A 27,930-nucleotide genomic window follows, 5' to 3' on the forward strand; every position below is an offset into this window, starting at 1 on the left:
ATGTAAAAAGTGATATTAGTGGTTTAGCGTACTTTGATTCTCCCTGGCATATACCCTCTCATTTCAGTTAACACATTTACTTAGATGGTAGGGTATATGCAATTTTAATGTTTTCTATGAGTTTTAATTCTATATAATTTTGTTATATAATTTTTAATTTTTATTTAGTTTTAGTTGTATTATCTATATCCCTTTTAAGTGCTACAAAGACAAGGTTTTGTTTATCACTCTATCATTCTTTGGTCAAATATCTGACACATGGAATATGCTCAGTAAGTATTTTTGATGCATTGAGTGAACAAAAGGGTGAATGTAGAATTACCAAATGCTCCTTTTTTGTGGATCTATATATCTAGAAGAAATTGATTTATCTCTGGCTTCTAGTGAGAGAGATACAAATTCAGTGCCCTACAATGGGGATCATGGCCTCTTTGCTTATCAAGTGGAACTGACTGTTAGCAGGACTCTTGCTTCTCCATCTACACATGGCTCTCTCCCCTGTCAATCACACTGTCACTGCAATCTTGACATGGCACAGTATCAGCCTTGATGTTTAAAAACTAAAAGTTATGGAGAATATTTTTATCAGGTATGACAACAAAACAATGCGAATCAACGATTTTTTTTTAAAGATTTATTTATTTATTTATACAAGGACTGGGTACAGTCAGTGCGCAGGAGGGTGAGAGAATTCACCAGAGCCAGAGCGGGGAACAGAACAGGCAGACTGACGAGATACACTGCTGAGGGGAGCAGTGGGTGCGGCAGAAGTCTGCGTGCCATGTGGGACCCTCGCTGGAGGCCGGGGATCAACAGGCACTGCAGAGGCTGAGGGCAGCTTCGCAGCCCAGCGCTCAACTGCTGAGCCACCAGGGGAGGCCCGAACCACGATTTTATACATAGAATTGTATAAGCACTTTTATGAACAAACATTATTCAACATGCATGAAGCTGCAGACTTTCTCAGCACGACAGACTATTGACTTTTAATAGTAAGCAAACATTTACAAGTAACCTCACAAATAATGAGTTCTTATGAAGTATGAAAAGGAGACTTTTGGATCATGTAATCAGACTTTAATAGCAAGCTCCCATTTGCATTATTTAAAACTTTAATTCTCAATTTTACCTCTGCTAAAATGAAAAAAACAATGTAAAATTGATATGAGAATTATAAGTGATGTATGTAAAATGCTTAGCTGTTTTGAAATTATGCTCATAAACTTAAATTGTAAGATATTTCTAGGTAATCATCGTTTTATCTCCTACAGAACTGGGACCTTACCCTTCAATAAGCAATGAAGGAATTGATATGTGAGGTATTTTTAAAATTAATTTATTTATTTTATACAAGAACCAGAGTACAGGCCAGATGTACTGGAGGGTTAGAGGATTCACCAAAGACAAAGCGGGGAACAGAACATGCAGACTGATGAAATACACTGCTGAAGGGAGCAGCAGGTGAGACAGGAGAGGTCTGCTCGCCATGTGGGACCCTCGCCGGCCAGCTGCGATTGAACTGATGTTGCAGAGGCTGCAGACAGTCTCACAGGGCTGTGCTCAACCGCCTGCACCACCAGGGGAGGCCCAATATGTGAGGAATTATTAAGAGATTTCTGACATGAGCATCTCTTTAATTAGTTTCTTAAGAACACAGCAAACTCAATTTGTAGATGACATTTACATGACAGTTACATATTTAATTTTTGAATCATATAAAGATGCCTCTTCATGGTCACTTTCAAAATGACAACTATATAGATTTTTTAATTTAGTGAAATGGTTTCTTTGAGAAACCTCAGGAATCTAAGGATAGTGTTTAAAACGGGAGACTGGAGATTAGGACTTGGAGGCCAAGAGAGGAAATGGGAACTTTTATTTTCACCCCATCTTTACTGCAGGAATGTCTTTTTGTCACTAATAATTATTTATAATGAAAAACTATCTGGTTTCTATAAACATTTGTCACTGAAATCATAAGCACTGCAGAATTTAAAAATCAAGAACTCCCCTAGCTGAGTTGCTGGGGCAGACAACCTGCCGTTTCATTTGTAGCACTGACTTCTCCAGGCTATTGATTTCATTTAGGAAATGTGAATTGCTAAAAGACCTGGGAGGGGAGCTTCATTAATGGTTTTTCAATGTCATTAACACTATATTTTCATCAAAAGCAAAATGATCAGAACTTCAGGATTTATATGTTTAAGTTCAAAAAGAGTAGCAGTGGAAATCAACTGTTTAGAAGTCTCTGGCATTTCTTCATAAAATGAAAACAAAGAAATCTATAAAACCAAAAATCTGGGGCCTCCCTGGTGATACAAGGGGTTAAGATGCAACCTATGAAGCTATCCACAACCTCTGTAGCATGAGTTTGATTCCCAGCTACCCAGGGAGCAACCCACATGGCACAGTAGACCTTTCCTGACTTGCCCGCTGCTCCCCTCAGCAGTGTACTTTGGTCAATCTGTCTGTTTTGCCCCCCACTTTGTCTCTGGTGAATGTTCTCACCCCCACACCTCTGGCCTGTACCCCAGCTCTTGTATGCATAAATAAATAAATCTTAAAAAAAACCCACCAAGAATCTGTATTCTTTTAAGAATTTGTTTTTTAAATACATTGCAAGGTAGAAACTAAATGCCATTGATTTTGTGTATCCACTTTACTTTGTTACAATATTTGCTTCTTCAGCACATAGAAACTTTGTATGTATAATAAAATATAACAATAATGATTCTGCTTTTGCAATCAATGATATTTTTCATTTGCTATGATACTCAGTAAGTATATTATATGCATTATCTATATTTTATTTATATAATATTAAATATTCATAAGTATATTAGCTCTCTAACCCCAGTAGAATACAATCTTCATGAGTCCTGGGATGAATTTTTATTTTCTCTGTTGTTTGATAGTACCTAGAGCAATGCTTTGTACAGATAGGGCTCAGTGAATATGTATTACACAAGTGAACAAATTTTCTAAGTAATCCTCATACCCCACCCCCATGAGGTGAATGCTATTTTCCACCCATTTCACAAATAACAAAACTGAAGCTTACTAATTTTTTTAAGTACATAATCCCAAGTAACTTTAAAGCTAGTTATTGAACACTGATTTACCCCCCAATTCCAATGCCACAAGCACTCCTAAGCATACTACTATAACTACAGCTGCTATATTTTGTACAAAAAGATCTTTAAGGATAGGAATCTTATTTTGTTCATCTTTAAAACATCACAGTCCAAAATATCCCCAGAATATTGAAAGTAACTAAACAATTATACATAGAAACCAGTTTAGAATGTGTTTTTAAAATGCCAAGAAAACAAATCAAATTCAAAAAGTTTCCTGTTAGGTGGTTTAGACCAAAATATAAGCTTTTTTTAAAAAAAGATTTATTTATTTATGAACACAAGAACTGGGGTACAGGCCAGAGGTTGCGGGGGTGAGAGGATTCACCAGAGACAGAGTGGGGAACAGAACAGGCAGATTGACTGAAATACACTGCTGAGGGAAGCAGCAGACGAGTCAGGAGAGGTCTGCTATGCCATGTGGGTAGCTTCCTGGCAGGGGATCGAACTCATGCTGCAGTAGATGTGGATAGCTTCGTAGGTTGCGTCTTATCCCCTTGAGCCACCAGGGAGGCCCCAAAATATAACTTTTTTTTAAAGATTTATTTATTTAATTTATACAAGCACTGGGTACAGTCACAAGCGTGGGAGGGTGAGAGAATTCACCAGAGCCAGAGCGGGGAGTAAAACAGGCATAAGGACCAAAGTACACTGCTGAGGGGAGCAGCGGGCGTGGCAGGAGAGGCCTGCGCGCCATGTGGAACCCTCGCCAGCGGCCGGGGATCGAACCTGCACTGCAGAGGCTGAGGAGGGCAGCTTTGCAATCCAGCATTCAACCGCTGCGCCACGAGGGGAGGCCCCCAAAATATAAGTTTTGATCCCATTAATGAAAACCTTCCGGAGGGGGGGAAACTCCACCTACCATTCAATATTACCATAGATTATCTTCAGATTGTTGAAAATTTATTTTGTTTCAGTTACTTACAACTATCCTGAATAGCTAAGTGAAGTGAATTAACTAGTGTAAAATTAGTTATTCAAAGCTGAAGCCAGAGTCTCAAACTACTCAGCACAATGTTTTTGCCAAAACACCTTCTTATTCTCCATTCTAATTCTCTCTCTCGTTGACAATTGTTCAATAAGAAAAACTAACTACGTAAGTTTCTATAGGTATTAATCTAAAATGGTTCTAGTTGGTATGCAAGTGCTTAATGCATGATTCAATGTTTATGCCTAAGTCCTGACTCTGAAATCCTTCCTTGGCAAGATTCCCATAGGCGTTTGATGCTCACAAAGAAAGTTTGCTGAGTGGACATGAAAAACGCAAAGTGCGCCAGAGGGCATCCTCTCTTTGCAGCATAGAATAAATGCATATATTTTTCCTGCCTCATTCTGTCATTATTTCATTTGCATGATCCTCTATCTTTTGTATATTCTAGATGCAAAGTATCATGTTTTAATAGCAACATTCTACCTTTATCTACTCTTTTTTTATGCCTCCCTATATTTGCCTCATTATTCTTTCCTTCTTTGAAGCTTCCATGCATGTACATCAGATATTGAAATAAGTAAGAAATAATTGGATGCTGCTGCACATATTTTAGGTCACACAAAGAATAGTCAGAACAAAGCCCTTTGATATTATTTAGAGATGGCAGGAGAGCTGGCTGGATATATTTTGGGTAACAAGCCTGCTGACTTTAAACATTCCAATGGGTTTGGAAATTATGCAAAAAGTAAGCAGATATTACTTGCTTTTTCCTTGTCAAGGAAAAAGTCACCTTATTTTAAGATTTATTTTATTTATTTATGCCTACAAGAACTGGGGTGTAGGCCAGAGGTGTGGGGTTGTGGGTGAGAGGGTTCATCAGAGACAGAGTAGGGAGCAGAACAGGCAGATTTACTAAAATACACGGCTGAGGGGAGTAGGGGGTGAGACAGGAAAGGTCTGCTGTGCCATGTGGGTTAGCTCCCGGGCCAGGGATCAAACTCAAGCTGCAGGGGCTAGAGGTAGCTTGATAGCACTCCACTAGGCTTGGAGGCCCCCAAGGAGAATTATTTTTTAAGTAGACTCCTGCTTGTTTCCCTGGACATCAGTACTGATTTTCTTTAATTTGAAGTGAGAATGATCAATTGTTTTTAAATGGTCACAGGTTTTAAAATGGATCATCTTCTATTTGGTTCAAATGCGTAAAAATAATATATGGTTTTATATGGAAAATAATATTTAAAATATTAAGTGAAAAGAAGAAATGAAAAGGTCATTATGACTTTTTATTTAAAAAATTCGTCAGTGAGAAAACCATATTAAAACGTGCATAAGACAGCTAAGGAGGGCAAGTAGACATTTTTAAGACCATCTTTGATTCTTTCTAATAAAAATAGACTTTACTCTCCTCACCCTTGACTCCATTGAGAACCTCATCTACGATGCTCATACCTACAATTGCATACACTGGCCTACATAACACTCAAGGGTATCTCAACCTAAAACTCTCCTGAATTTCACCCTTTGATTATCAACTGTCAACTCTACATGTCTACTTAGATGCCCTAGAAATACCCCACATTCAGCATATGGTTTACTGGTCTCAAATTCCAGCCTTTTTTCTAGTGTCTAATTTCAGTAGTGTCACCAAACAGTTATATAAGGCAGATAATTTATTAAACATCACATTTTCATATATGACTAGTTCATTACACCTGCAACCATACTTAGTCATTTTACTGTATCACTTGCCTAAAAATAATTAGTGGTATCCTACTGGTTCCTAGCACCTCATTCTACACTTCTCTTCCCCATTGCCATTGTAGCCAATAAAATGTAACCTGTTCTCTCTATATGCAAACATGTAAAGATGTTTTTGTGGATGTTCATTGCCTTTAGATTAAGTACCAAAATCCTTACTGTGACTTAGAATAGTGTTGAAAAACTTTTCCTTATAAAGTGACAGTAAATGTTTTAGTTGCAATGACTCAGCTCTACCATTGTGGCACAAAAACCCCTAGAGACAATACTTAATCTATATGTCTATGTTCCAATGAAATTTTAATTTCATATGAGTTTCAAGTTTCTTAAAATATCATTCTTAAAAAAATGAAATCCTGCTAGTTGCAATAACATGATCGGCTGAAAGGGTATTATTTAAGTAAAATAAGTTAAGACAGAGAGAGAGAAAAAATACTTTATGATTTCACAAATATGTGGTAAAGAAACAAAACAAATGAACAAACAAAATACATCTCTTGGAATATAAAAACAAAACAGTAGTTACCAGAAGGAAAGAATGAAGTGGAGAGGATAGATTGGGTTAAAGTTGTCAATTGTATGGTGATAGTTGGAAACTGGACTTTTGATGGTGAGTATAATGTAACATATACAATATTGATGTAAGGCTGTGCTCTTGCAATGTATATAATGTTATAAAACAAAGTTATTTTACTTATCAAATTATTAAAAATTAAATATCACAGATGCTGACTTGGAAAATTCATCAAAATTTTCTTGTTTCTGTAATGATATCTATGATTCAATAAAAGTTGTGGCAGAATAAATTTATTTACAGATCTACTGCAAAGGTCTTTATTAACTTTTTGCTCTCCACTATTTGTTGAAGAAATCTTACTTTCATTAATGTAAACAATAAATACATATTTCCTTATCATTAAGCTTTCTAAATGCTATAACTGTAACCTTATTTATTGTATGTAATCTGCATATTTTATTTTGTCTAATATGAATTATAACTTTCTTCAAGAAAATAATTATTTACTATGTAGAAAAAGTATGAGATTAGTTCATTTTTTAGTCAATAATTTATTTATTTATTTTTGGAGAACAACATTGCATTACATTATAGAAGTTTCAGGAGTCCATCTTTGAGAACAAGCAGGTGTATATGCTGCATTAAGTTTACCACTAAAAGTCTAAATCCATCCTTTACTATAACATTGTCCCCTTTTCCCTGACTTATCTACCCTCCTTCCCCATATCCCAAATTAATTTGATGTACAAACACTAAAAATTTACTTATGTTTATAATTTAATATTTAAACTATTTTAATTACTAGAAAAATTACAGTTTTACATCAAATTAAATGAACAATACTTATCTTTTAATATCACAGGATATTACCCTTCAAATTTTATAAGGTAGAAATTATGGAAAACTGTATCTTCCTTTGAAATACAAAATTGAAAATTATGAACTCCTAATCTAAAATAAGTATAAAAATAAAAAATGGTATTCTCAACTTTTTTATAATGTTATGTTAAATGAAGTTGTTAAATGTCAGTTGAAGTGAAAGAAAGAGATGGATAGGCAACCTAAAACTTTCTGACTTTACCTGATAAAAACCAGCATTGTGCATGTTATTTATTTTGTTTTGTTTAGATTGAAAATATGCAATAAATCTTAGCTGGACACAAAATCAGAATCTTTACAGAAAGATTAATGGGAAGTGGGAAACCTTAACCACAGTTGTCATCTTGCTACGTATTTGAAACAGTAGCCCTTATGAAGACTAATCTAGATTTAACACAAATGTTATATGCTGTATTTACAAAATAGATTCAGATAGGAGCTCTTATTTCCTGGTGGCTGTTCTTTGTAACTTCAAAGTTTCTGTAAGGAAAGCTTCAATGTTCCTTCGAAGTGTCTTCATTATTACAAAAAAAAAAAAAGTGAAGTGTAAAAAGGAGTGTTTGGAATCAATCATGGCATTCTTAAATAAGAACCATCATTTTGGCCTTAGTGAACAAAACATAGCAGTAGACATTGAAATATTTGCGAAAAATCTCAGAAAATTGAAAATGCAGAAGGGTTAATTTGTGCATAGAAAAAAATGCTTTGAACATTTACTTACTCCGGAACACTTCATTATGTATTTGTTTCAAAATTAAGTCAAGTCTTTAAATTGAGATAACATTGGTTTACAACACAGGATATTGTTCAGAGGTATATGTTCACACCTGTTCAGATGTATGTTACCACACCACGACCACCAGCAAGGCATCCTGTAGACATTTTCTACTATAACAACCAACACAAAAATCATTTTGCTCATGCATCACCTTATGATTGTGAAGTTACACTTTTAAAATGGGTACAATATTACATGGACTATGCACATCATACAAGAGCATGAGCAAAATGATTTGAAATAGATACTAAATAGCAAAACTAATGTGAATTATTGTCACTGTTAGCAGTAAAATTCATCTTTCTAAGTTCTAACACTAAATTCTTTATTCATACTCACTTTGAAGGTTTCTTTAATAATAATAAAAAAGTATGCTTCTTTTTTACACAGTATTTCTATTTAAACCTTTGTCATATGATTTTTTCCCCCCAGATTGGATTCTATACATTCACTTTTATTGAAACTGGCTTCCAATATGTGAAGTAATTTTGAATTGTATCACTACTTTCTAAAGTGTTATCAAGTCCATGATATTGGATTTTGATTATAATAATCTTCTTTCCAAGCTCATACTGATTTTTTTCTATATACACATCCTAATAATAATAAAGGGTTTTTGAAAAATCCCATTGAAGAAAAAGATGCTTGTAGTTTAGATACATTCCAGTTATTGTTTCTTCTTATTAAATTGACTTGCACTATATCTTAGAAATATGTTACTCAGTTCTGGTTGAAAATTATAAAGATCACCCACATTTTTCAGTGATTTTAAATATATTGTTTGATAGTTCCCTATTATCAAAATAAATTTGACATTTAAGGTGCCCTTGCGTTATTTTCATTAATCAGTAGATTTAAAAAATATAACTTGGCTGTTTGTCTTTTATTCATTATGTACACCATAATACTTTTTTCCTAGTATGTCACTTAATTTTTTTTTCTTTTGGGATTTGTTTTCTTTGTGTTTTAAATCCTATCCCCAAAATGTAGAGGTGTACAAAATTTTTCTCTATTTTTTCTTAATGGGTAAAATTAATTTTCACCATAAAATCTTAAAGATATCTTAAATTCATTTCTGTTAAAATGAGAATAGACTCTAACTTTTTTCCCTAGATGGGAAGCAGGCAAGATTTCCAACTACTTTGCTAATGATTATAATGATATATTGGTTTTATCTCTGAAACTAGTGTCACAGGCAATAACAAAAATAAAGTTTTATGTATAATAAATTTCTAAAGTGAAACATAATTTAATAGGATTAATGCCCATGTTGTTTTAAATAGTTAAAATAAATCAAGTGGGTTAAAACAATCATTTTGTGTTCTTGTTTAATTGGATAGCAATTTTATTTAATTTACAATTAATTATAGGGCTTCCTTGGTGGCGCAAGGGGTTAAGCACAGCACTATAAAGCTATCCGTCTGCAGCCTCTGCAGTACCAGTTCAATGCCCGGTCAGCCAAGGAGATAAACCACATGGAGCAGCAGATCTCTCCTGACTCGCCTGCTGCTCCCCTCAGCAGTGTATTTCAGTAGATCTGCCTGTTCTGTTCCCTGCTCTGTCTCTGGTGAATCCTCTCTCTCTCACACACACACACACACCCCTATGGTCTACACCCCAGTTCTTGTATGCGTAAATAAGTAAATCTTTAAAAAAATAAAATTAATTACAAAATTAAAAAATATATATGAGTTAAGATATGGGTTTTAGACATTGCTACACAGGGTGATGGGAGCCCTCCATGCATTTTTCATTTCTCTGATTCTTTTTTCAGCTTTCCCCACCTACTGCTATCCTATATCTCTCCAAACTCCAACATATGCCTTTACAAGTTCACCAACAAAATTGTCAATAATTTAGAATTTTTGTCAGTAAGTCCCTGTGCATTGGTCAATAGTTCAGAAAGATCTCGTGTTGAGCGTGAATGTAGAAAGAGGCTCCATTTATAACATTCAATATAGTAGGCATATTTCATGGTTTTAATGGTTTGCCATTTTGGGTACAATGGAAAATTTATAATATTTATTTTGACAAGAAATACTAGATAATTTTCATGAATAATACCATGCCCATAGAAGTATTGGGAAGATTAATGAGAAATGAAATGTATTACATTTGGAACTAGCATGTTTACTTATGTTTCAGAAGACATAAGTTGATGTATGACATCAAATTTTGCTTTCTCTAAGCCCAGTGTAATGAGATATATTAACAAGTACATATTTCTTGATTTAGGAGATCAAAGTTTTGATGTTGAGAAACTACAATTCATTTCAATTTAATTATTACAAATTAAATTCCACTAATTGCAACAACTTTGAAATGTTTTTTGACTATTTCAGTTTTATTTATCAGAGAATATATTTTAATTCTAAGTTCCTCCTTACTATAAATTTCTTTAGGATGTTTCTGTATGTGAACTCAGAACAGCAAGCTATTATTGAGAAATTTTAAATATTTATTTTTATCTTAAATATTTGATTTCTATAGTTATACCTAGGGATATTTATGACATGTAGATGTCCTTCCTTTACCACAAACAGGTTGAATCAGAATAGCATATGACTTTTAAAAGGTTTTTTTTGGTATTTCTGTCATAGTGATCTTCTCCTTTGTTGTTTCAGAGAACAATTTAGAATTTTATGATAGGAAATAAGCCATTCTTTGTTACAAAAAACATACAAGGGCATATGAATGTTATAGTTTTGAGAGTCTGGAAAGGAAATATGTTATTGCAAATAACTGAATATGCAAAGCAGATCAACATGTTCCACATTTTGTTATATTACCTTTTTCCTTTAAGGAAACTGGAACCTTTACTTCTTTCCCCTTGATAGACTCTGGAAAGAAACACTAGCATTAATTTGAGGCAAAGATAAAAAGATTTGAAAACACATATATAATGGAGTCAGAGAGCTATAAGTGAGGTGAATTTGGATGGAGAAAATACGGTATTTTATTCAAAAATGGTATCAATCATACATAGACAAAGAAACAATATAGGATACAAGAAGCCAACCTCTGATCATTTTAATTAAAATAAGTTATTGAATGAGTTACAATCTTTCTGTTTATTTAAGAAAATGAGATTTGGATAAGTAAAAATAATTATATCTGTAATTTAAAAAAAAACATGACTTCAGCACCTACAAGTCTCCCAAAACTGATGGAACTAGCATTAACTTCAATTTTTTTTTCTTTCAGACTATGTTCTTTCAAAAAATTATCAATTTGAAAACCCTGAATATACCATGTTAATATGCTATCATCAGAGATGCATTAAACAAAATTTGAGCAAAGACAAAATTTGAGAGACAATTTTATCTATGGACTCCCAATTTCATCAAAATTCAGTTCTTAAAGTAAGTTTTATAAAATTTCATTTATTTTACCAGCTTCAAATACAAAAGGATTCTGATCTCATCATGAGTCTTAGACACAGGCGGATACTGCTTTGAATAACATTATACTTTCCTATTAGCCATTTAAAAATGAAAGATAAACCATTTTTCTGTCTTCTCTGCAACACTAAATCTTAGTACTCATTTTACTAACAAAAATTACTTTTATTTATTTTTTTTAAAAGATTTATTTATTATTTATTTATACAAGCACTGGGTACAGTCAGAAGCGCGGGAGAGTGAGAGAATTCACCAGAGCCAGAGCAGAGAGCAGAACAGGCAGAGTGACGAAGTACACTGCTGAGGGGAGCAGTGGGCGGCAGGAGAGGTCTGTGTGCCATGTGGGACCCTTGCCAGCCACCGGGGATGAAACCGGCGGGAGGCTGCGGGCAGCTTCGCAACCCAGCACTTAACCGCTGCGCCACCAGGGAGGCCCAACAAAAATGACTTTTAATGCAGTGAGAAAGAAAAAAAAGAAAGAAATCTAACCTTTTTTTTACCCCATCCCCAGAATGAGATAGTAGCACTTATTTAAAAAAAAAAACGCTCAAGTAATTGCTTAGAATTCATTGAATCCAGGTGATTTGGGGTAATTTGAAGCATGCATACAAGGGTTCTATTGAAAAGGCTGTGTCCCTTAAAGGAAGACTTTCTCGGTTTATAAGTTATGGCCTTAAATATCCATGTATTTGTAGAATATTTTAAAACTGGTTTTTATAGCAAAGAAATGTTAGTGTTGTCATTTATTGTGCTAAATATAAATAGGTTTTTTTTTCTATATTTTAGCATGTGAAGATGAAATCAAGAGCCATGCATTGAATAAACAGTAAGCTTCATTAACTTTCTTCAAGCTGATGGGAGCAATTTACTGTTTTTTCATTTCCTGGCTAGGCCAAAAGAATTAATGTATTGTGAAGTGAGAAGTGGTGGTAGAGAGAGTCCCCATGGGGTGGGAGACTGTAATGCAATGAAATGTTAGAATTCAAGATGCAGCATGTTAGCATAAATGGGTAAGTGTATATGTTCCCATGAGATTAGCTATAAAACTAAAAATCTAAGAGGGCCCAGAAGACTACTTTGATTTTGGTGGAGAAATAAAAATTACAGAATAACAGATATAGTTATTTTTTTTTTAAGATTTATTTATTTATTTATTTATACAAGAATTGGGGTACAGGCCAGATGCATGGGAGGGTAAGAGGATTCACCAGAGACAGAGCGGGGAACAGAACAGGCAGACTGACGAAATACACTGCTGAGGGGAGCAGCGGGTGACACAGGAGAGGTCTGCTACGCCATGTAGGACCCTCGTCGGCCGGCCAGGATTGAACCCACACTGCAGAGGCTGCGGACAGTCTCACAGCGCTGCGCTCAACCCCCTGTGCCACCAGAGAAGCCCCAAATATACTTTTTAGGGAACTTGTAGGTCATTAAACCCATCACTTTAAATTTGGAGAAAACTCTTAGAAAATGCAAATGATTTATAAATGATAACTTCCTGAACCTACAGTTTAATTAACTAAATGCATAGCTTAGTTTAAAGTCACCAAAACCAATGATCTGTAAATGAAAGATGTCATCTGCTCCTGGACCATGTCATCTCCTGCACGGACTTTCTAGCAGATCATTTCCTCTCATTAAGCTTTCTGACTTTAGTGAGTTTGACCTAATTTAGGAAGTCCACATGCTGATCAGTCTCTAATAATGCTAGGAAGTGAGAGGAATATCAAATATTACAAAAATGCAGAGAGTGCTGTATGGAAATGCTGTACTTCCATATTAGGAAGGATAGACAGATACATCATCAGGTTAGTTCAGCTTTTAAATCAATTTACAACTCATCTATCTTGTTTGTCAAGAGCAAAGCATTGGAGAACACTTGTTCAAAAAACAAATATAATAGATTTTTGTGTGTAACTCTGAAAGTATACAGGAAGGCTGATGAATTTCAATTATCAACACTTAGAAAATATTTAATGGTTTTGCTTAAACTGGAACTCTGCCAATAGTGTGGACAAGGAAGTTGTGATGGAAAAAATATATTCACAAAAGAATAGGAAGATGGTTTTAGGTTTACGATTTCTCCACCCTGACCCTACAGACAACTGAGTGAGGGTGAGTGTCCATGATGAATTATAAATTATTTGATCTCAGTTTCAAAGTTCACAGACAACTTACCCCATACTTTAGCTTTTGTTTGATGAGTGAATATGATCAAGGAAAAACAAGTTAAAGACAAAGAGAAATGTAGAGATCATCATGTGGATGGCCATTTTTTTAGGATATAAAGGAAGATAAACTCTGTTGAGAATCCTCTGGCAATAGATCTAAACATATACAGGACTGCATCAAAAATTTAGTCAATAATTTTGATGCTCTGTCAAACTGTTCCATAACAAAGGAAACTAAATGTACTACTACTATTTTCTCAGTAAAAGAGAAATTAATCTCTTTGTTGTTGCCTTGTTTGGGTTTGGTCTTCAGTCCAGAGGTCCATGAGTGAATCTTGCATCTTCATTTAAGCTGCTAAAAGTAAGTGGCCATAGAATAGGGGTGGAAGCCAGAAGGAATATAGCCAATTACAGGGGTCATTAACAGGGTTGTCTGTTTTCTGGGCGATGGACGGCACATAAGCAGATTTCTGCCTTCATGAGTTACATGAATGAATTACATGAATGAATCCACTAGCCTATGAATGTCAATAGCGTAACCAATAGCAAAAGATGCAAGATGTGTCTTGATTCTGCTATTTTTCTTTGGAAGAATCATCTATGGAGTTCTCTATAACTCAGTAAGTAATGACATAACCTAATGATGTTTCTTTAAATCCCTAATTTACCCATGGTAATCATAGACCCAGTTCTTAGGTCCCCAAATATTTTCTGTATAATAATACTAGTGTTAGAATTTTAACATTGCTTCAATATGGGTTATAAGTGTATATACAAGGAATCTATGAGAGATTGGCAAACACAGGCAACCTGTTAGCTTCATAATAGAAATAACTCAAAAAATATGACTCCAATTTTAAAAGTGACTTTTTGGCAAAAGGAATTACTGTATTCTTTGAATGAGCATAGCTCAGCAGCAGACCTCAAAGAGCCTGTCCAGACACAACACTGTAGGAATTTTGAAAGTACTTGGAATCTTATAGGTAATATCATTATTTTTTCTTTGATTTTTTTTGATAATGATAAATTATATTTATAAAGTAAAGAAATATACCTATGAAATCTTCTATAATATTATCCAATATACAATAATATTATACCTTAATATAATAAAACTATTCATTCAAGGATGTTAATGCAATATGAATAAAAATGAGGTATATTTTAAATTAATAGTCACAATGAAACTTTATATGCTTAGTTTTCTAGTGACTGTGGAAATATATTGCAAATAGTAGAGAATTCTGCATTGAGGAAATAGTGTTCACTTGAACTTACCTGTAATTGCATATTAATAACAATAACAAAAATAATGGAAATTACAGGTGGCTACTTAGTAATTAGTGTGGATTTAAATCCCCCAGATACCACTTTCCAGGACAGATTTTTACCACTATCATTTTCAACTAATTCAGGCTTTAGTACAAATGAAATCTTTAATTAATTTAAATATTTGCTAATTATCATTACTTGAAAGGTATTTTAGAAGTAAACCCCAACATTTCTATTGAGATGCTTTTCTAGCAAAGCATAACATATGATTCACATATTCCTAAGATATAAGTACAGATTAAAATAAATGTATGGCATATTATTTAGAAGGAGAGACAACATGGAATTTGCAAATTGTGTTTTGCAAATCATTTATAAAGATACACATATATATTCATTCATATGGATTTTCCTGATAGTATGTGTCAATGCCACCTTTAGTTTTCACAGAATCAAGAACAATGTTTTGGTTAATTGTGAAATAAATGAAAATGGTGGATGACAAGGAGTCTCTCCCAAAGTACAGGTCATCACTGGAAAAAAAATAGACTGTACTCCTTTGTAGGAATTAAAACATCATCCCAATAATAAAAAAGTGGGACTATTTTTCCATACTGAATATACAATATGTATATGTGAAATAGATTTTTTAAAGTTATGCAATGAGTGCTACATTCAAAGCAAAGTTTATTTTAAGAATATAAATACAAGAATACAAGAACCCTACTTTAAGGAGCAAGTAGTATCTGTGTTAAAATGAAAAAAAGTCTAATTTAAGGTTGGACAGACATGACTTTGATTTTTGCTTCTGCCTCTTTACCACAATGCAACACCAAATAATTTACATGATCTATATATTTCAGCTTCCTTGTTTATAAAATTGAGGTAGCTGGGCCTCCCTGGTGATGCAAGGGGTTAACACACAACCTATGAAGCTCCCCTCAGCCACTGCAGCACAAGTTTGATTCCTGGCCAGGGAGTTACCTACATGGCACAGCAGACCTCTCCTGACTTACCCGCTGCTCCCCTCAGCAGTGTACTTCAGTCAGTCTGCCTGTTCTGTTCCCTACTCTGTCTCTGGTGAATCCTCTCCCGCCTCACACCTCTGGCCTGTACCCCAGTTCTTATATGTATAAATAAATAAATATTTAAAAATAATTGAGGTAGCATGCACAATTTACTTAAATAAAATACATATAAATGAAAGTACATATCAAAGTTCCTGACAAATAGCAAGTGCCCCATTTCTATAATTCTCCCAAACAATCCACAAACTTCTGCCTGACTAATGCTCTTCTTTGCCACTTGAATTTAATGTAATTTCTTCAGAGAAGACTCTCTGATACCCAGACTTGATTAGGATCTCCGATTACACTCTCTATAGCAACCTATTTATCTCCTCTAGGATACTTATTATGATTTTAATTATGTAATTAACATTGTAAGTTCCATGAGGGCATAGACTATTCCTTTCTTGTATTCATAGTGTATGAGTACCTGTTCTGAGTTCTGCATATTAAAGCACAGTCAAGAATTATTGAAAATGGTAGTGATTAATCCACACAAAAAAATTAATGTGGCTATGCCAGGTTTGATGTTTAAATAGCATTTCAATACATTGGTTAAAAGAAAACTATATATGTATTGGATTACAAATATTTTGAGTGTATAGACTCAGGAGATTGTTTTAGAAAAAGCTGAAATAACAAGGACTTGATATTTCCTCCGGGTATTGTTCTTAGAGAGTAGTCTGGGATTTGGATGGGCAGAGAGGAAAATCAGTCTATTCAGAAGATCAAAGTAGTACAACTTAAATATCATGCTTTTTCATATCAACAATGAGCTAAAGAAGACTAAGACAGATAGACCATGCTACAGAGCATTTGAAAATAACAGAATTCAGAACTTCAACTCGTAAGGTTTCCTTACTATTCCTAGATTTGCCATCTTTGCTTACCCAATGATTAGCAAGTTCCTGAAAGTATTATGCACTAAAATATATTTTATGGATGGATTAAGAGTACCAGAGATTATGAAGTATTGCAATATCCTTTATTGTCCTTCAATCATTTTTTTACCTTTTTCATTCTTTAAAGAAAATATTTTTATTTCTTTTTAGTAACTGCATTTGGAGCACTTGTTTAGATCACAGTGAAGAGGAAAAAGTATTTGAGGGAAAGGCAGTAAATGCAAGTACTCAAGTGAATCAATATGAACTATGCAACTTTTTCCAGACTTCCCTAAAGGAAGTGACTTTAATGTACTATCAACTAATTCAGATATTATCTTGCTAACAAATTCGTATCTTAATAAATTGACTCAATTACCTTTATCCTTCAGTCCTGAAGAAGTCTTCTCAGATTTCTCTTTTCTAATTTCTGCAAAAACAATCAAGAAATGAAATGGTTATAGGAAGTAATAGAGAAATAGCTACAAGCTTCTTTACGTTTTGTTTACTGAGGCTTAAAGAACTATAGAAAAACTAAATTGATATTCAAGATACATATGTCTACTGGAATAAGTTGCCTGTAAGTATTAAATTAATGTGCAGGAGATAGAAAATAACCACCAAAAGGATTATCGTGAGGGTCAGACTATGATAAACACACAAAAAAATGTATAAGCAAATGCTATGGCTTTGGAGAAAAGATATAACAAGATAGCTAGCAGAGTCTATGTATTATGCAGCACAGGGAACATTCTCTACTGTTTTGGCATTCAACTTTTATGATAGCCTATTTATTAAGTTGTCTTGTTATTCTTGCTTTTAACACAGAGGGATTAAATAACTTTCCCAAATTCATGTATTTCTCAAGTAGGATTTGATCTGATGTCTCTGAACTCAGCCACAAAGGTACTGGCTCTGGTAACTGAATGATGGAATCAGAAAAGATTTTACTAGACATTGGTTCCAAAAATGTTTTGCCAGACCTTAGAGCAGACCTTAAAAGGTAGAAATTGGACCAACAGAGAAAAAGTATAAAGAGAGACACTGTTTAGAAGGACAGAATTGAAAATAGGGAGGCCTGGGGTAGTTATTCTGTCAGTTTGGCTAATGATTCACTGGTAACCAACAGAATGCAGTGGAAGTGATGCTGAATCAGGACAGGACATGCTGATTCAATCTGTTTTTGCAAGGACACTACTCCTGAGGAAGTCAAAGCCACGTGAGGACTCCAAATGACACTGCCAGACTGGCAAAATTACACACAGGTAGTCCATTCGGTAGCTGAGCTCCCAGCCAAGAGCGAGCATCAACTGCCAGCCATCAGGATGCCATCTTGGACATCCAGGACTAGGCTATGTTAGGTAACAGCAAAACCCCCAAGCTATGTCTGATGGCAATCACATGAGACATCCAGGTGAAAAGTTCCCATTCATCCCTCTGGAATCTCTGTCTCTCTAAATCATAAGCAAAGTAAAAACAGCTGTCATTTTAAGTTTTGGATTATCTGTGCCCTAATTCAATTTCCACCATGAATATCAGTGACTTTCACTTGGAATCTGAGAGTTGTAGTGAAAACTTATTTTTTGTCTTACATATGGCAAGAATAGCCTAACTCAGTACTGTCACTTTGGGTTTTCAGTTTAGTGTGGCAAAATTTGATGAACTCGGAATCAGTGCTAACTTCAGTTGTCTTTTTAAGTAAAATATGGAACATTGAAATCCTGGTGGATGGTTGTCATTCAGCTAAAAGGAGAGGACTAACAAAAAAAAAAAAAGGAAAATAAAATAAAATACTCAAATAGAATCAGAACTTCTGACTGTGCAAAGAATCAAATCTTTCTTACCCGGTTAGGAATACAGAAGTGCTCAGAAATATTTCAAAAACTATCTTTCTTCCCTCTTTTGTAGATAAAGGATGCCTGCTGATTTCAAATATTTTTTTCATGAACATAACTAACATCAATGTATAATCCTGTTTGGAATTTTCCTTTGATGTGAAAAATAGTTTTAAAGGACCACATGGAGAGCTCTATTCATTAGTTCAATGAACCTGATTATTTCCCAGAGTCTTGACTATGAAAGTAGATCTCACAGTTTCACAAAAATTAAATTTACTTCTTTATTGCATCCTGTTGATACTGCATTGTCCTAAAAGTGATTTTCTTATAGTTAACTGCATGAGTTTACAAATTTTAATATGACAATGTATCTGTTCTTGTTTTATGTTCATGTGCACATAAATGTTGATATTCAGAGATATTTTTACAAAGGTATTTTATAGCATTTTTCCAAATGTTACCAAACTCCAAAATATAAATTTTACAAATTAATGCAGAGAAAAGTATTCTCAAGGGGACTGCCTGGTGGCACAAGGGGTTAAGACACAAACTATGAAGCTGTCCCCAGCCTCTACAGCATGATTTCAATCACCCAGCTGGCCAGGGAGCAACCCACATGGCGCAGCAGACTTCTCCTGACTCGTCCACTGCTCCCCTCAGCAGTGTACTTTGGTCAATCTGCCTGTTCTGTTCCCTACTCTGTCTCTGGTGAATCCTCTCACTGTCCACACCTCTGGCCTTTACCCCAGTTCTTGTATGCATAAATAAATAAATCTTTAAAAAAGGAAAAAAGTATTCTCAAATTATTTAAATGGTTTGAAATGCCATGCTTGTAAATTCTCTATAGGAAAAATAATACACTAATGTTTTATGTAATATTAATTATGAATGTTTTGTAAAGATATGTCAAATTTTACACTGGACACTGTCCTTTAGCTTTTTAATTAAGTGTGATTTGGTCAGGAAACCATCTGTAACTTTCTCTTAGTCCTAATGATACATTTCATCATTCCCTGATCTATCTACTAAAGAACTTGTCATACGTTCTTAAAATTTTAACAAATTGTTCTCTAAATATCTGTTTTAAATGTTTAAAAGTTTAAAACATTTCTAAGTAAATTATATTTATATGTTGGCATCATTTTTCTTTTTAACCTTGGAAACTTCATTGTGTTTGTTTAATTTCTCTGAAGTCATCAAATCCCCACTGCTGTGACTAACCTCTAGGGAACTTTGTAATTACCATGCTTTTACTCTCTAGCTTGGCTACAAGAAGTGGATTCTTCCCATATACTTTTATATTCTGATCCTCATATACACTAAAACTCACACTACTAATTAGATTCTGGAGTGTACCTCAATGGGGTTCATTTCAATTTTTTTTCTATTCAATTCATCCAAAAAATCAGCAATAAGCAAGAATTTCAAAAATAAAATGAGCACTCACTTATATAGTTGGAGGCTGAGATGAACTGGGACATTCTAGGCACACTCAGCTACTGAGCTCTAAATCAACTACAAAAAATATGCTTCAAATAAAACTTTATTAGCCATAAAATGATATACCTAAGGTCTCTATTACGCCTCACTTTTTGAGTGAGGCAGATGTTACCTTGGTTTTTAGATGTGAACATGGATGCTAAGAGAGATAAATAAGTAACTGAGGGAGTAGCTACTTAATAGTACCAGGAAATTTGTACCCTGACCATCATGCTATAAAAGTAGATCTAAGCTTCTATAGTATAAGCTGGCAGCACAGTGGACTGTATAGTAGATAGCACTCCAGACGCCTCCCAAATGTGATGTGTGAATACATTTACATTACCACATCAAATTAATGTTTTTCATAGCTGTCACTATGTCATAGCTCTCCAAATACTTCAGAAGCAGAAAATTTATCATCTGGTACACACTTAGAATTTAAAAACTTTATTGAATAAATTAATAAATTTGGCAAATTTTGTGTTGACCACACTTTATCAGCAAATTTACTTTAATTATTACACAAAAGCCTAATCATCACTATAATCACCTTACATAGTTAACTATTTTCACCTTTGTACCAACTTGGCTAACATGTTAAAGCAAACTGAAACTGGTAATACTTGAGAGTTTTCATGGACATATAAATAAAATTATATATATTTCAACCTAATATTTATACAGCATTGTACTTTTTCAAATATAAGACTTTGTGTGGTTAATGCCCAATGTTGGATAATTTCATACATCTATATTTATATACTTACTTAATTTCTGTAATAACTTCTAATCATCTATTCATTTTTAACATAATACATTCTTTTACCTTTTATAGTAACATTCACTATACATATTATAGAATGCCTTTTGAACATAGTTTTTTTCTTAATTAAAAATCTACATAAACAATTTTGTGGGTTCCTGGGAATTAGTCTCATTATAGTCTAAGTGTTCAAATAAACACCTGAACTATAGTTTATTTTATGAGATGATATGAAGAAAATTTTAAGGGATATAATTAAACATAAGAAAAATTTTAACTATTAAAAAAAAATTTTAATACCTCTTTCTGTTATTCAAAATACGGTACTTTGAAATTCACTTAGTGGACTAATTATTTGAGATATACATATATTTCTTTAATTAATTGAATTTGATAATATTTTAGAGTATATTAAGGCTTATAGCAAAATGAATATAAAATAAAAGGGTTTCCCATATATCCCCTTTCCTAACACACAGCTTCCCTCATCATAAACATCTCTCATTACTGTAATATATTTGCTATAATTGGTGAATCGATACTGATGAATAATTATCAACTAAAGTCCAGAGTTCACATTAATTCACATCTTTATTTTGTTTAGTCTATGAATTTGACAAATATTATGACATCTACCACTGTAGTAAAGTTCCTTGTACTCTACATATTCATCCCTCCATACCACCAAGTCCCTTGAAACCACTTAAATTTTTACTATTTCCATAGTTTTTCCATTCCTTTCTCAAAATGTCAAGCATGAGTTATATAGTACATTAGTTTTTCAGATTGGTTTCTTCACTTAGAAATAGAATTTAAATTTCTCCTATGTCTTTTTATGGCTTGACAGCTCATACATTTTTAGCCCCAAATAAAAATTCCACTGTACAGATGTATCAGATTTGTTCACTCACTAAATAATGTATTTGTTGATCCCAGTTTTTACCAACTATGCATAAAGATGATGTAAATATTTGCATGCAGATCTTTGTGTGGACAATAATTTTCAACTCATTTGGGAAAATATCAAGAAGCATGATTGCTGGCTCATATAGTAAAAGTACATTAAATTTGGTAAGAAACCACCAAACCATTCTCCAACGTAGCTGCACCATTTTGAATCTCTCCAGGAGTTTCCTGTTGGTTCACATGGTCCCCAATATTTTATGTTGTCAGTGGTTTAGCACTTAGTCATCCTAGTAGGTTTGTAGTAATATCTTACTGTTTTAATTTGCTATTTCCCAATGATATATTATGTTGTACACATTTTTGCATGCTTATTTGCCTTTTGTGTATCTTCCTTGATAAAGTATCTGTTCAAATCTCTTGCCAGTCATAAAAGTGTTGTTCATTTTCCATTTTTGTTTTAAAAGTCCTTCATGAGTTTTGCGTAACAATCCTTTATCATATATATATTTTGCAAATATTTTATCCCATTCAGTGACTTGTCAAATTTTCTTGGTGTGATCTTGTGCAAAGCAGAACTTTACAATAAAAAATACCAAATTTATCAACATTTCTTCATAGATTTGTGCCCTACTTGTATTAAAAATTTCATCACCAAGCCAGAAGCCACCTAGGTTATTTTTTTTATGCTATCTTCCAGAAGTTTTATATCTTCATGTTTTACATTTAGGCATATGGTCTATTTTGAGTTAAATTTTTGAGAAGGATGCAGGCCTGTATAAGGATTATTTACTTTTTTACTGTGGATTGTCACCTGTTCAGTATGGCATGTAGAGAAGACTATTTTTTTTTCCATTGAACAGTTCTAGCTCCTTTGTGAAAGATCAGTTGACTATATTTTGTGGGCTTATTTCTGGAATCTGTATTCTGTTTTAATGAACCATTTTCTTTCTTTCACAATATTAGACTGTGTTAATTATTGTAACTTTATAGCAGGTTTTTAAGTCCAGTGTTCTATTCCTCCAATACTATTATTCTATCTCAATGCTGTCTTGGCTATTCTGGGTCTTTTATTTTTCCATATAAACTTTAAAATCAGTTTGTCAGTATCTATGATGTCACTGTCAATATCCATTGGGATTTTTAGTATTATTATATTAATTATTAGATTAATTTGGGATAATTGACATCAGATAATTGACATCTGAATAATTTTGAGTCAGATTATCCATGAATATGAAATATTTCGCATTTATTTCTTTTATTTCTCCATTTAGTTTTATAGTTTTCCTAATATATATCATACATATTTTGTTAGATTTATATCTAAGTATTTCTTTTTTGTGTCAATATAAAGGTATTACATTTTAAATTTTGTTCATTCTAATATTTCTTTGCTTGTATAGAAAAGGACAGTTGACTTTTGTATATTAACTTTGTATGCTGCAACGTAACTACAATCACCGATTAGTTCATGGAATTTTTTCTTGATTCTTCGAGATTTTCTATATGAACAATTATATCAGATGAAAACAAAATCAGTGTTATTTCTTCCTTCTCAGTTGGTATACCATTTATTTCCTTATCTTATCCATTAACAGCACTTCCAGTATAAGAATATAATAAGTGTGATGAGAGGGGACACCCTTGTTTGTTCTTTACTTTGGGAAAGTTTGTATTTTCTCATCATTAAGTATGTTATTAGCTATTGATTTATTTTTTGTAAATGTTCTTTATCAAGTTGTAGGAGTTTCTCAGTATTCTTATGTTGCTGAGAGTTTTCATTGTGCATGGATGTTCAATTCTGTCAAATGACTTTATGTATCTATTTATATTATGTATTTCTTCTTTACCTTGCTAGAGTACATTAATTTATTCTCAAATGTTGAACCAATGTTGCATATCTGAAATAAATTCCACTTGGTCATGGTGTGTAATTCTTTTTGTGCATTGTTTCATTTGATTTGCTAATATTTTAGATTTCCATGGAATGTTTTTGAAATATCCACTCTAGCAGTACTTTAACCCCTGTCGTGTATATATGAATATAAAACCAAGTTGAGTTCTGAGACTCTCAAAAGGTATAGTTGAAATAAAAAAAAAGTTAATGCCATTTCAACAAACTAGAGACTGTCCCTTCTACAGTGCTTGCCAGTGTGACAAAGTGATCCTCATAAAGAAAAAGGACCCTAGATCTGTTTAAATCCCTTCACTTGGGAAACAATATTTTAAAAGACTGTAAGGTTTTATATCATAAAAAATATATATTTGATCTATTAAATGAATATTTTCTATTGTCTCCTTTATGCTGGGAATTGTAAAAATAAAACTTGTCACATGGAATCTATTCTATAATACATTGACACATTCAGAATAAGTACAAAGATAAAGACATAACACAAGGCTCTGGACCCCTAGCAGAAGGATTGACAAACTTTACCTGATGGCATGAGAAGATAACTCACAAAAGCATTGACATTTGAGGTAAATTTCTAGAGGGAATATAGCTTGCCATCAAAACAGAAATGGAAAGTCATCTCCAAAATAAAGAGCAACATAAGCAAATCGCATGTGAAAGTTTATGTGACTGAATCTTTGGCTATATAATGTGGGGATCCAACTATAAACTAGAGCTCCAAGCCAGGAAAGTTACATTGAGGCTTAGTGGTGAAGCAAATTTTAGTATACACCAAGGAATTTAAATTTATAATCTTCCAGGGAATATTCTTTCCAAATTCTAAATCCAATTTCTTTCTGCTATTGTTTGAATGTAGTTAACAAAGTTTTGTTTTAAAAAATATGATACATACCAAATTGACAATACATTGTCAATTTTTTCCCTACACTGTAGGATTTTTCCCCTCAGGTGTGATTTTGTTTGGGAATATTACAGAACCAAAGCTACCAGTCACCCACAGTTTTGCTGTCCATTATCCTGTTCCTAGTGACAATGTATCCTCCATTTTTTATAGTTTTTTATGTCTAAGTCATAAGCATAATTTCTATGTCCTGTGTCCCATTATTAGTGATTCTTAAGTTAAAACTCATATTTAGAGAATTTTTATGTCATTTAGATGGGATAATTAATGGAATGCTTTGCTCCAGTGTTGTACTTTTTGTCATGTAAGTTTAAGTGTATGTTTTGAAATTTATATGGGGTAAATATTTCAAATATTCTAAATATATTTTATTAGATTTATATAATAATTTCAAGTACTTTTATTTGATATTCTGAATCTGACTTCTAATGTTTAGGCTTTCATTCTTGCAGTCAGAAAAATAAATTTATTCTTTAGTAGTTGAGGCAAAAAAGAAATATTTCAGACATAGGAAGCATTTCTTACAAATGCTTACCAATGGATAGTTTTAGGATTAGAAATCCTCTAGAGATTGTTTAGTAAAAAAATCTTGTTTTAAAAAAGAGGCTTTGTAAAGCAAGTTTCTAGCCAACTGTCAAAGAATAAATTGCTGGGCTAAACCAACCTCTAAATTTTATTTTGAGATAGCTCTGTATTCTATTATTCAAAGAAATTAATATTTCTAATCATCACTGACTTTCATCAGTTACTTCTTTTTCAAAACTAATCATATATGTGCAAATTTCAACTTAAAAAATGATAATCATGGATTTTATTGACAAGCCTTTAAAGAAGATTATAGATGTTTTCATATGAAAGTGTGAAGTCATACTCCCAGTATTACAGTTACATAAATAATTAGCAAATCAATAAAATTTCAGAGAAAAAAATACAGATTATTTGTATGAGTTAACAGATCTCTTACCTTTTGTTAAGGGAAATAAAACCCAAACTTTGCAAGTCATAAGGATCAAGAACAGTTATTTCTTTTGTCATTTCTAATTCCAAAGAAAGATATGAATTGAATTTTCACTTTTTTAGTGAATTGTTTCTCAGTTAACTTATCACTATTCTATGCAATTTTTCATGTAGACTTTTGATAAAATCTTCATGTTCATTCAGGAAGTTATTTGACCTAAAATGTTTAATTCCATTTACCATGAGAACAAAGTTGTAATGCATTTTTATATAGGACTGATAAATTCAGGTGACTTCTGCACCTTTTTCTCTAGATAATTGAGCTTTATTTCCATTAATTTGCTCTAGGATGTGGCATACAATTTGACTTTAAGCAATTTTGTTCAAGATAGTATATATCAATTTTCTGTTTCCTAAACAGGCCTTTAGAAGACTATTGATTTATAAATGAGAGGAACAAATCAATAAAAAGAAACAAAATTCTCAGAAAATAGTCATTGTTAAGTTAGTTTTATAATAGAAATTTATAATATGCTTTCTAGTAAAGATTCCTATGGGAATAAAGAGAATAAAACTAAATATGTCCTCAGGATAACAGGAGTAAATATTAATAGAAAAAAAAAAAGATATATAAAGCCCAACGTTCTTAAGCTTGTAAGTAGGTATTTTATTAGTGTGTTATATGATAAATACTAAAACACATTTCCAGAGTCTTTTGTAAAATGTAGCCTAGTGTCAAAGGAACAAATTTGATTTTTCTCTCAGAGAACAAAATTTTAATCTTCATATATCTATACTTAATAATGAAGAATTTGTTTTTAATACCAAATCCTGAGATAGGGATCAAAATTCTATATAAAGAAATAGGATTTCCAAGAAAAATTTCATTGAAATAATGAAAATGACCTATTACAAACTTAAGGGCATCTTAAAGAATCATCAACCTAATATTAAGATTTAGATGATAATTAAGAATACATCTATTTTACATTATGTTAAATACTATGTCATATAAAATATTGCCCAAAGAATTCTAAAATGTATCATCATTATAATCAGACAGTATATGACAAACTTCTCAATATTTACAATGAAAGTTGAATGTGCTTTACAGAATGACTTATAATTGCATTGCATTAGTTTGACATGAGTATAGAAAGTTAAGTCAACACAAAGCTCAGAGATCATAAAACCGAGGAGGCAAGAGCAAACAGTTTATGTCAAATCTTTGCTACTTTTAAGAAGCTAAACAAATTGATATTATTTGTATTAAGAAACTACTTTGAAGAATCATAAAAGGAGTAGAAGTGACACATTGCTTCTAGGTATGTTGTTGGTTAAATATCAGGTAAATTAATATTATTTATCTACCCCAATTCTAATGGACCTGAGAGTTAATAAGTTTACTTGGTGGTAAGAGTGGCCTGGAAAGCTGTGTGGATCTATGACACAACCCAGCTCTTCCACTCCTAGGAATCTACCCAAGAACACAAAAACACTAATTTGAAAGGAAACATACAGTCCTATGTTTATTGTTGCACTATTTATAATAGCCAAGATATGGAAATAACCTAAATGTCTCCAGATGAATGAATTAAGACAATCTGATATATATATAAATATATATATATATATATATATATATATATATATATATACACAATAGAATACTATTCAGCAATCAAAAAGGATAAACTCATGGAATTTGGATGGAACTGGAAAGGATTATGCTAAGCAAAATAAGTCAGAAGGAAAAAGATATCAGATGATTTCAGTTATATGTAGACTACAAAGTAAATAGAGGCAGAATAAAAACAGTTGCAAGCTGAGGATAGAGATGAGGCATCCAGGAAGAGAGGGCGAGGGTGATGGGTCAAAGCAGGGGCAGGAAGTGCACAAAAAACGGTGGAAAGGGATCAAGGGTGCTAAGGTGGTGGGAGAAGTACATAGACTACACCTAAGGGGAGAAATTAAATAGTGTCCCAAAATTCAAAACAAAGTAAGAAAATAAGTAATTCATCTAAAAATAATCTTTTTAAAAATCTAGCTTTCTGTACATTCAAATTATACCAAATATTTGTTTTGGTATAATATATAACAGTATATAAGTATTTTGATATGATGCATACTAAAATATTTGTTTTGATATAGTAAATATCAGTAATAAAAATATTTTGAAATGATCTAAATATTTGGAAAAAAAAGGGAGTGAAGATCCCAGTTTGTAGTGCAGGGGAGGTTTCAGAGGTGACCTTATAATTTTAGTGTGTTTCTTCATAAAATGGCTAGAGTTTCTAGAGAAGGGAAGGAAAAAGACAGGCATAGTGGCCACACTAGGAACAGGAGTAATTCATTTTTATGATAATTGAAAAGCAGAAT

General features: G+C 32.9%; 1 protein-coding gene across 2 annotated transcripts in view; it reads right to left on the reverse strand.

The window, feature by feature from the left end:
* Positions 1–27,930, reverse strand: part of TRDN (triadin) — a 306,860-nt gene that overhangs the window by 54,365 nt on the left and 224,565 nt on the right. For both annotated transcript variants that reach the window (XM_054697795.1, XM_054697794.1), the window contains 2 exons: positions 17,169–17,219; positions 10,787–10,837 (listed from right to left, as the gene is read on the reverse strand). In XM_054697795.1, coding sequence (XP_054553770.1) covers positions 10,787–10,837; positions 17,169–17,219 — 102 coding nt within the window. The remainder of the gene's footprint in view (positions 1–10,786; positions 10,838–17,168; positions 17,220–27,930) is intronic.

The sequence above is a fragment of the Talpa occidentalis genome, unplaced genomic scaffold (assembly GCF_014898055.3).
Source record: "Talpa occidentalis isolate TD23 unplaced genomic scaffold, MPIMG_talOcc4v2.1 talOcc4.2, whole genome shotgun sequence".
Lineage (NCBI taxonomy): Eukaryota > Metazoa > Chordata > Mammalia > Eulipotyphla > Talpidae > Talpa > Talpa occidentalis.